An 11,373-nucleotide genomic window follows, 5' to 3' on the forward strand; every position below is an offset into this window, starting at 1 on the left:
CTCCACCACAAGACCATTGCAACGGAGCCACTTTATTTCTCACTCCTTCTCTGCAAAGTGGGTGGGATGGGAATAGCCCATCTCAGGGAAGGGGAGAAGCGACGCTTAAGAGGGCCGCTGCACCGCTGAGGTTATAAGGAGGAAGAAACCTGATGCCCAACTCAGGAAAACGCTCCAGGAAGGGAGCACCCTGGAATGCCTTCCTGTCACCAAGCTAAACCGGGCAGGGGGGGAGGGTAGCTTGGTTTGCTTTGATTCTCTCTCTTTAGATTTCTCTATTTTTATTCTGAACCTACACACCAAATAAAACTGGTATTTTTATCTACCATTCAGAAGAGCGCCAGAAGACTGTACATGAAACTATGAATCCCTGCTGGTGTGAGCAGCCCGCAACATCTCAATCACTTATTCCTGGCCACCAAAGTGGCAAGGCTGGTTTCTGGGAGCTTGGCACCCTTCTGTGGGGCCCCGAGGCCGATGTCAGGCTGGAACTGGTTAGGTGCCAATGGCATGGCTGCATGCCGCTCCTTGAGCTCAGAGTCGCTGCCAGGACTGAGCTGAAGGGCCTGGAGCAGCGGGAATCCTGCCAGACCTGGAGTCCTCGGGTCCCGAGTTTCAGACCTCTCCCTGCCAGGGGAAGCACTGAAGGAAGGAGCAGAATGAAGGCAGGAGGGGCGACCCTGGCGTGAGGCTTTGTGTGGCTAACCCTGACAGTGGCTGCCTGAGGAAGGAGAGGCTAAAGGGACAGCCATGTTCCCATCTTCCGGGGGGGGGGGGTCACATGCCAGGCAAACCACTGCTTTCATGCACTGCGTCCCCGGAGCCTGACACAGCTGTCCAGCAAGTGGGCTGCCCTTCCCAGAAGTCAAGGGCAGAGCCCTGGAGCGCTCTCCCACCATTCTGGCCCTGAGACATTCCCTGAACCTAGCCAGTCGCCAGCCCCTACTTCCTCGTTCCCTGGTTCGTGTCTCCGGTTCCTCCGCAAGAACAGAATGAGGCGCTTCACCAGAAGCCCGGGTGGTCAAGAGAGCTCAGAGGGACCAACCGACCTGGTCAGAGGTGAAGGGAGCAAGCTAGAACAAGGGAGACCCATTCTTCTTAGTAATTTTCCTAGTCAAGGGGCGAAGTTTACTTTAGAAACATGCTGGCAGGAGTGAGGGGTCCAGGAGCTAGGGGGGCGGGGACACTGCTGTGGGGTCTACAGTAGACTGAGGGGCAAAGAGGAAGTCATGGCTGGAGTTGATATGGAGAAGGCTGGATAGTGATGACCTACTTCTGGTGGGTCCGAGGATGAAGACCCTCTGAAGGAGACAGAATCACAGGAAAGGACCAAGTGGATGGAATTGTAAGGGAATTCAGTAAAGAAACTGGAGGAGGCACACTGATCCAGCGTTCAATCATAGCTATGTTAGTTCTACAGCCCAGGGGGAAGGCTAGGAAGTAATCTTCAGGTGAATTAAGGGTAGACCCACTCTTTCAAGGTATGATTCTCTTCTTGTTTTATTTACATGGAAATGCCGATTTTATTAAGGGTTTGAATGCCAAATAAAGTAATTCAAATAAATAAACTGGAGGCAAACTTTGTCTGTAACATTCTTTACATGTTCTACATTAGTGAGCTAGAAATACGGTGACTCTAGCACCAAACACGATCTTGATGAAGCCGGTGACTTTGCCATCTAGGACAAAGAGTGGAGGGAAGGGAGGAAGAAAAAAATTTGGAACTCAAGGTTTTTGTACTGTACTGAGGGAAGCGCTCTCCAGTTTCCCAGGAATGAAAACCAAGCTTATTTTCAGACTCTGTTCCCTCTTTTAAGAATTGGCCCAACACGGTCTTTTCTCCAAGGTAATGGCTTCTTGTGTCCCTGGGTCTTTCCGATGTCTCGGTCAGTGGTGCCCTTCTATTTGCCCTCATTCAGGTGTGAGGGAGGCCACTGCTGAGCCAGGGGCTTGCACCGACCGCGCCCAGATGGGGGCTATCTGACTGTCCCCCTCCCACCTCCTGCATGTCCTCTGTGGCCAGGAAAACGGAAGGGAAATCAGGATGGAGCAGCAGCCCATCCGGGGCACCCTCACTGCGCCATCCCTGAGCCGGGCCACCTCTCTCAGCTCACACAGTCCCAACCTCCCGTCCCCATGATCACAGGCCATGCTCTCTGAGAGTCATCATCTGTACCTTCCCCCACCTCAATCTTCTATTTCCTTTTTCCATCCAAGCTAGAAAGGCTAATCAGTGTTTGGGGGTGGCCTTATGGTGATTTTTTCTTGTGACGTTAACATCAACCTTCCCAAACATTTCAATATGCAAACAACAAAGAAAAAGAGGTTTTTTAAAAGTCTGGTAACTAAGTGGTGCAACAAATAGAGGGCAGGGCTTAGAATCTCAAAGAGCTGAGTTCAAATCCCACTTCAGATCCTAATAAGTAACCCTAGACAAGCCACTTCACCCCTGTTTGCCTCAGTTTCCTCATCTGTAAGATGGGGATCATAACAGCATCTCCTTCTCAGGGTTGTTGTGAAGATCAAATATCAGAGAGTATTTGAAAAGTACTTTGTAAAGGGCTCGGGAAAAGCTGAACGCTGACATGAGCTCCTGCATTTCTACTATTATGGGTCAATTAAATTTAACAAGAGTGACAACATGCCAACGTGCCCGGCTTCTCCATGTCCCTTTCTGGACTCTCTTCTGGTTTTGTTTTTTCCAAGCTTCATTGACAGCATCTTTTTTACATCATTGTCACTGCCCACTGACTTCAGACCCAAAGGTTTCCTCTACCTCCAACAGAGAAAGGACTGGTCGTTCCCTCCTCAGAGAGGGGGAGAGGGAGGGAGAGAGGGAGAGAAAGGAAGAGAAGGAAGGAGGGAAGGAGGAAGGGAGGAAGGGAGGGAGAGAAAGGGAGAGAAAGAAGGAGAGAAGGAGGAAGGGAGGGAGAGAAAGGGAGATAAGGAAGGAGGGAAGGAGGAAGGGAGGGAGGGAAGGAGAAAAAGGGAGGGAGGGAGGGAGGGAGGGAGGGAGGGAGGGAGAAAAAGGGAGAGAAGGAAGGAGGGAAGGAGGGAAGAAGGAAGGGAGGGAAGGAAGAAGGGAGACAGAGAGAGACAGAGACAAGGAGATAGACAGGGAGAGAGACAGAGGTGGAGAGGAGAGGAGAAACAGGGAGCGTGCTCCAGCAGAGATCTGGGCAGCTGGAGATCTCTACCCAACCGCGCTATGAATCCGACTTGGGCCCAGCCTGTCTCCCGACCTCCCCCTTCCTCTTTCTGGCCGCAGTCCTGGACAGTGTTGACATCGTTCCTGTTTCTTCATGCCCTACTCTGGGCCCCGAGGCTCTCAGCATGAGCAGCTCCCGTCCTTCCCCTGGGCCCCGGCTCAGCCCTTCTGGCCCTGGCCCAGATTCCGCCCTCGCCATTCTGGCTTCTCTTGACATCCCTTTCTACTGCTTGCTTTTCAGCCTCTTTGGGGGGGATCACCACCATGTGACCCGCTCTTGATAAATGTGGGGACCCCAAGGCCCTGCTCTCGTGAATTTCTTTCCACAGGCTGGGAAGACCTCAATTCAAATGCAGCTTCAGACACTGCCTAGGCATGTGACCCTGAGTATGTCACTTCACCTCTTTGCCTCAGTTTCCTCACCTGAGAAAGGGAAGCATAGTGCACCTCCCTCCCAGAGCAATTCTGAAGATTATACAAGGTAATAACTGTAAATGGCTCAGCACAGGACCTAACACATGGGAAGCATTCTATCGATGGATTGTCATTACTATCAGTCCGTGTCCCAACTGCCACTCACACACCCGGCACACAATGGGCACCGTGAGGCGGAAGGGCCGCGGGCGTGTCATGCAGCTAGCTCAGAAGGGAGCTCATCATCCTTCCTCCCCCTCTTTTGGGGGTCCTTATTCTCTCAGGGGCTCCACCCTCCTTCCACTCTCCAATTCCAAACCTCTGCATCAGCTTCAACCTCTTCTCCTCCCAACTCCCACCTCCTACCAAACCTTATTGTTTCTCCCTCAGCAACACGTCTTGCACCCGGTCCCTTCTCTCCACTCACCCAGCCCCCTGAGAAGCTTCGGGCCTCAGACACTTAGCAGATGGGGGACCCTGGGCAAATCACTTAGTGTCTGCCTCAGTTCTGTCGTCTGTAAAAAGAGACCACAATAGAAGGATCCCATAACTTTTGTAAAGTACTCTGCAAAGCTAAAAGTGCTGCAGAAATGCTGGCTCTTTTCATTGTTATCATATGGCACAAATGCCAATTTAACCAAGGAGACTTAGGAAGTGAGTGACACCAAAACCCGGAGGAGAGGAGGATCGGAAGCGCTCACCCCAATCCAGGCAAGCCAAGGTGGAACAACCACTTCCTGAAAATGGTCAGGATGAGGAGAAAAAGGGGAGCACAAGAGGTTGGCAAGCTCGAGATGCTCTGGCGCGGCCCTTCTGGGGCCTTCTAGCCCCTCTGTCTCTGAGGTTCTGCCTGAAGGTTTCCCAGGGCTGGCCACTGGGAGTGCAGAGGAGCACCTGTGGGAGTTATCATCCTGCACCACTGCACCCACAATCAGAGATTTCCACACAGCCACTATGGAGCTTGAGGGGGTGCCAGGGAAAGAAAGGATGAAGCGGGCCTGCCTGCAGAATCTGCAGTCCCAGACTGGGTCTCAGCGTGTGGCCCCCAGCTCCCACACACGCAGCATGGCGACCCTAGGGTTAGCATGGGGCCCCACCCACACATCTTTCACATTGAAGAAATGGTGACTCAGAGAGCTTCAGCAAATGATTGCCTGTGGTCACAGAGTAACAAAGAAACTGCACACAGCAGGAAAAGACAGAGAATTAGACATCTGAAGTAGATTACCCCCTGGTATTTGCTTACCTGTCAAACATACTTCGGGGGCTTGAGGTGTAAGCCACGGGGTAGTCACCAAGATAATTAAAGTCAGGATAGCAAGAAACAGCAAACCCCGGCCACCCAGCAAAAAGATATCCTTCCATCCTAATGAGGGGGGAAAAAAAAAAAAGGATGAGAATAAAGAAAGGCCATGGATCTGGCCCCAAAGACATCACTGATAACCTTGGAAAAAGTGGTTTCCATTGAGTGGTGATGTCAAAGCCAGACTGCAGGATAGACTGGTTATTCTTGCTTGTAATCCTAAAACCTTCATTTCTAGAATGTCATATTCTAAGCCCTCTGTTTTTTTTAACATGGGATCGCTAGATTTTGTGTGATCTTAATCACACAATTTGTATGAAGAGGATTATGTTGGGAGAGAAAAATCTGAGCAAACAGGAAAAATCACAGAAGAGAGGAAAAAAAAAAACAGAAAAAAGAAGTGAACATAGCATGTGTTGATTTACATTCATTCTATTGGGGCTGCTCTGGATCACTGAACTACTAAAGAACCAAGCCTTTCATACTTGATCATCTCACATTCTTGCTGTACAACACAATGTATTCCTGGTTCTGCTTCTTTCACCAGCATCAGTTCATGTCAATCTTTCCAGGCCCTGTATAATCAACTTGTTCATCATTTTTTATAGAACAATAATATTCCATTACCTTCATGTACTATAACTTGCTCAGCCAAAATGGCTGAGCAAGTTATAGTACATGAAGTAAATTCCCAATTTTATGATTTCCTTGGGATACAGACCCAGTAATGGCACTGCTGGTTCAAAGGGTATGCGAAGTTTGACAGCCCACTGGCATTGTTCCAGATTACTTTACAGAATGGCTGGATCATTTCACAACTCCACAACCATGTATCAGTGTCCCAGTTTTCCCACATCCCCTCCAACATTTATCATTATCCTTTCCTGTCATCTTAGTCTACCTGAGAGATATGAGGTGGTACCTCAGAGTTGTTTTAATTTGCATATTTCTAATGAATAGTGATTTAGAGTATATAACTACAAACGGCTTTTTTTTCATCATCTGAAAATTCCTTTTCACATCCTTTGACCATTTATCAATTGGGGAATGATGTGTATTCTTATAAATTTGACACAGTTCTTTATATATTTTAGAAATGAGGCCTTTATCAGAAATACTGGTCGTAAAGATTTTTCTTCAGCTTTGTACTTCTCTTCTAATCTTATTTCTGTTGGTTTTGTCTGTGCAAAAACTTTAATTTAATGTAATCATTTGTCCATTTTGTCTTTCATGATGTTCATAATGCTTCTTTGGTCATCAATTCCTCCCTTCTCTAAAGATTCATGCACCCACTTTGACCTTATTTTGGTATAGGGTGTGAGATGTAGATCTATAGATCTATACTGAGTTTCTGACATATTATTTTCCAGTTTTCCCAGCAATTTTTGTCAAATGATGAGTTCTTATTCCAGAAGCTGGAGTTTGGGGAGATTGATTTAGGCCTTGCTTATTGTGTCATGTGTATCTACTCTATTCCACTGATCCACCATTCTATTTCTTAGCTAGTACCAAATGGTATTGATGACTGCTGCTTTATAATATAGTTTTAGATTTGATATGAAGCCACCATCTTTTTTTACTAATTTGCTTGATATCCTTGATTTTTTGTTCATCTGGATGAATTTTGTTATCATTTTTTCTAATTCTATAAAATGATGTTTTGGCAGTTTGATTGGTGTGACACTAAAAAAGCAGACCAAATTAGGCAGAATTGTCATTTTTATTCTATTAGCTTGGCCTATCCATGAACAATTGATATTTTTCCAATTATTTAGATTTGATTTTATTTGAGAAATATTTTATAATTCTGTTCATACAGTTCTTGGGTTTGTCATGGCAGATAGACCCCTCCTCCCAAGTATTTTATTTTGTCTACAGTAATTTTAAATGGAATTTTTTTATCTCTTGCTGATGGGCTTTGTCAGCACTATACAGAAATGCTGATGACTGATGATCAATTTATTTTATATCCTGCAACTTTGCTAAACTGTGAATTGTTTCCAGTTGATTTTCTAGGATTCTCTAAGTATATCATCTGCAAAGAGTGATAGCTTTATTTCCTCATTGCCTATTCTATCCTTTAATTTTTTTCTTTTCTTATTGCTAAAGCCAATAGTTCTAGTACAATGTCAAATAGTAGTGGTAATAATAGGCATCACCCCTGATGAATTGTTTCTTTCAAGTGGCTTGCAAATTCTCCTTGATCTGAGAGCTCTGCAATTTTTCTATAATAATCCTGAGATCTCTTTCAGAAGGTGAGCAATGGATTCCTTCAATTTCTTTCTTGTTTTGTGGATCTAAGATATCAGGGCAGGGTGATGTCAAAGCCAGATTGCAGAAAATGAGGATGAGGTGATAAAATTGTTAAAACAAGGGTAGACAGCTTTTTCTCAGGAGCTTGGATATGTTAACAATGAGAGCTTAAGGAGGATAGGTAGAGGAGATGGTCTTAGCACTGCTTTTGAGTCATATCTGGCTAGGAATTGTCCCTGTACACACAAACAGGAAAGATATAACTTTATGCCTTTGCTTTAACAATACCACCCAGATCTGTTGATCCCAGTGAGATTTCTCTTTCTAGGCAAGGCCAAATGCTATTGTGATGACCCCGTAGTGGCAATGGCCCTGGGACACTCATGACAACATCCTAGAAATGATCAAGCTACAAACACCCAAAGGACAGAGCTTAGTGCACGACTTGTCCAGTGACTAGCAAGTTTTTGCTGGAGATCACAAGATGATCAATATTTGACCACCAGCCACTTTCGTAGACAGATTACTCGATGAAAGAAGAATAGCAATCTCTGTGAGGGGAAGCTCCCTTTCAATGGGATTCCAGTTCCATGGATCGGGCTTAGCTCTCCACTTCCATGAGGTGAGGCAGACAAGGTGCTGGGAGGAGTTTGAGGGGCTCTTGCTGGAGATAGGAGTCTTCCTTTCCTAAAGTGATTCTCAAAAATGCAGCAATGGCATCAGAGGACTGCTTCTACAAGTCCTGCATGACAAGAAAGGGAACAAGAAGCAATCTCCTGCCACAGTCACTAATCCCCATCTCTTCCAGGCTGATGCGGACAAAGTGACCAGGAGTGATTGGAGGGAGCCAGGGGATTCCAGAATGAGGTGGCCCTTCCAAATGTTAAGGCAAACAGGAATCCAAAACTACCTAGTGCAAAATAAATAGCCAATAAATCAGGTTTTGAAAAAACATCAAATATAAACTAGTTCTACCTTGGACATAAAAAAGTGGATTTTTGTCTACGTGAGAAGGCGTGGATGTAGATCAGAGCTTTGGCTTTCACTTTGGCTAGCTGTGCCTCAATGGTCATGAGAGGTTTGGATTGCACGAAGCTCTGACACGGCCCTTCAGATATTTAGATAGAAACTGCCAGGGTTTCACAGTAAGTCTGTCTGTGCTTTGGCAGGACTGATTCACAGCTTACTAAGATCCACACAAGTTTTAGATGCCTGAGTCATACTGTTCTCAGATCTCTAGTGTTTCCTCTTTGGAGCAGTCGCGTCATTTAACCTGACGTTCCACATGCAAAGCATTTCCTGATTTCATTCCTACTTTTCCCTCCGATAGCTCCTCTTCTAATAATTCATTTACCATTCTGGAATATTGTTATTGTTTACTAATTGTCTCCACTGCCCTTCCTTCGGTTTCCGCTCGTCTCCCTGGTAGCATTTTTACCTTTCCCGGGTAGGTTTTTAAAAGCAGTGCAGGGGAGAGATAGTAAATGATCTCTACCTCACCTCCTCTGTTCTACAGGAGGCGGTGGGGGTCACTTTTCCCTCCTCCTCCTCAATGTCAATCACAAGCTTTAATTAGGGTAACACACAGGGTGAGCGTGGAGACCGATTCACAACCGAGCTCTCATCCTCAGACCTGAGAAGTGCCTCAGCCGATGGAACATTTTGATAAATGTATTTCAACACAACTGCTTTCCTCTGTATGCACTTTATTTTACAGACTTCAAAAAAGCCTCCGCAGAATGTCAAGGGGGCTCAGGTCCCCCAAAAGCCGAAAAGCCCCGGTCTAGACCGGAAGTGTAAGAACAATCACAGACACATTAAAGGGTTATTAGAAAACCCACGAAGTTAATTAAGAAGTCACTAAGAAATGCACATCAAAACAACTTTAGCGGTTTCACTTCTCAGCGGGAAGGACAGGGCACCGGCCCGGGCCGGAGGGCTGACACACCGATACATTGTTGGTGCAGTGGTGCGGAGACCGACATTCTGGAAAACATTTGGAAACGAGGCAAATGAAATGATTAGTGTGTCTAAGCAAGGCCTCCAACGCTGGCTTATCCCCCCGGAAGCCATCATCGGTAAGAGCACAGTGCCACGTTCTCCAAAATATCTGCAGCGGCCCTTTTTGTGCCGCAAAGGATCGTAAACAGCAGACGCCCACCAACTGCTAAACCAATAGTGGTGCGGGAATGTCGCTGGGCCCTAAGACGCGAAGGGTAACGAGAAGCACGGAGGGGTCTGCACCAACTGATTGACCCCGGGGCCGGGGGCGAGGATTCACTTCCCACCTGCCGCTAGCTCGCAGTTTTTCCGCCCAAACTGGGGTCCAAGAATGACCCCGCCCCTTTCCCAGTATGCCTTGTCGCGCGAGCAGACGTGCACGGAATGCTGGGGATTGTAGTTTCCATGAGGCTAGCAGTCCACAGGGCCCGGGAGGGAAAAGGCGGAGGAACTCTAACGGAGAAAGGGAAAGGGCCTTACCTGGGTTGAGGCCCGCGCTCCGTAGCTGCAGGCAGAGCAGGGGCACGGCCGGGATGGCCAACAGCAGCCACGCAGTGCGGGCCGCCATGGCGCCTCAGGCCGCGCCCGGAGCGCAAGCGCGGCTTCGTCCCCCGCGCCTCCGTCTCCTAGGCGCCTCCCACTTCAGCCCCGCCCGCTGCCGCAGGTTGATACCATCTGGGATAAGGGGGTGAGAGCCCCGCGGAGGAGGTGCCTGAGGATAACAGATCGTAAAGCCGAAATACTGAGGAACGTGTGGGAATGAGTTCACATTTATGTTTTAAGGCTTTGTTACCTCGGGACTTAAATCTCTGAAAAGATTTCAGTTATTCCCAACGTGTTTATAGCGTCCCAACTGGGAAAGGCTCGAGGACGGGAGGAGAAGGAAGAGGGGAGGAGGGGGAGGTGGAGAGAGAAACGAGATGCTCGAGGGGGCTTTGAGGGCCAGTCTCTTCTTTGTCCCAAGCCACTCTGCTGGCGAGCCAAAGGCCGGCCTCTCAGCCTCCAGAGCCGCCCTTCAGGCCAAGTTTACCTCTTCCTGCACCCCGTTGTTCTCTCGAAGTTCCCATGCCCACGTTTGGCACGCTGTCCCTAGTACCCAGCCAATGCAGAGATCATTTGATTTTTATCTTCCTATAATGCTCTGTACACAGTAATGACTTCCATAAACGATTTTAAATGAACGGCTGGGGGGATGAGTCGTGTGTTGTCAATGGTGACATCCGAGCAATAAAAAACCCTTCATTCTGGACATGGAGGGACGCAAAAGGAGGTGGACCAGCTGGTGGTGTACCTAGCCCTGAAACAGTAAGGCGTTAGATCGAGTACCGCAAAGAATCCGAAGGGTACTTGTTACCGGAAAGGGATGAGATTTGGAATCCAGACAGCCCGGGACTTACTTCTGGGGTTATGAGGACTTTGTAAACCTCAAAGCTTCTTTGAAATGTTAGTTGCAACTGTTGTAATTGTCATTTATAGGGATACATAGTATATAGCTCAGGAGGCTGAATGTAATAGAATATTGTTTTTCTATAAGGATGAACAGGTTGATTTCAGAAAAGCCTGGAAAGACCCACAATGAGCTGATGCTGAGTGAAGGGAACAGAACCAGGAAAACACTGCATACAGCAACAGCAAGACTGTCGATCAACTATGAAAGAGTTAGTTCTTTCCTACAATTCAGTGAACCAAGGCAGTTCCAAAAAACTTTGGATGGTTGATGTCATCCATATACCAAAAGCTGCTAAGTTGAATACAAATTGAAGAATACTATTTTCACCTGTTTTGTCTTTCTGGTGTTTTTTTTTTTTTTTTTCTTTTTGCTCTTATTTTTCTTCCCCAACATGACTCATATGAAAATATGTAAAAAATGAATGTATATATTCCCCCCAAATAAAATTAAAATAAAGTTTTAAAATGTCCAGAGGAAAGTGGGCTCAGAATTAAAGGTAATGAAATTATTTGTCTGCTCAGATCCTTTTAAGGTTTAAGGTTTGAGCCCCCTTCAATGAAGTCTGAATAGGGTTTTAGTATAAATGTTAAGCAATATTGAGAGCTTACAGCGAATGAGGCACAGAACAGGGCTTAGAGATATAAACAAAAAAGTGCCTGCCCTCGAAGAGCAAGGGAGAGACCAGAAGCAAACAAAAGATAACAAGACTAGCGTCCTTTCAGGTCCCTCTCCCATCTTCCTGTG

General features: G+C 46.9%; 1 protein-coding gene across 5 annotated transcripts in view; it reads right to left on the bottom strand.

Annotated features, from left to right (window-relative positions):
• The window catches only part of UBXN8 (UBX domain protein 8), a 35,765-nt gene that overhangs the window by 23,046 nt on the left and 1,346 nt on the right, over nt 1-11,373 (bottom strand). The window contains exons 1-2 of one of the 5 annotated variants that reach the window (XM_074272980.1): nt 9,660-10,511; nt 4,869-4,988 (exon numbers count right to left, since the gene is read on the bottom strand). In XM_074272980.1, coding sequence (XP_074129081.1) covers nt 4,869-4,988; nt 9,660-9,747 — 208 coding nt within the window. In that variant the 5' untranslated portion in view covers nt 9,748-10,511. Of the gene's footprint in view, nt 1-4,868; nt 4,989-9,659; nt 10,512-11,373 lie in introns of those variants that run through there. The other 4 variants (XM_074272981.1, XM_074272982.1, XM_074272984.1 and 1 more) reach the window with 4 other exon arrangements.

The sequence above is a fragment of the Sminthopsis crassicaudata genome, chromosome 6 (genome assembly GCF_048593235.1).
Source record: "Sminthopsis crassicaudata isolate SCR6 chromosome 6, ASM4859323v1, whole genome shotgun sequence".
NCBI lineage: Eukaryota > Metazoa > Chordata > Mammalia > Dasyuromorphia > Dasyuridae > Sminthopsis > Sminthopsis crassicaudata.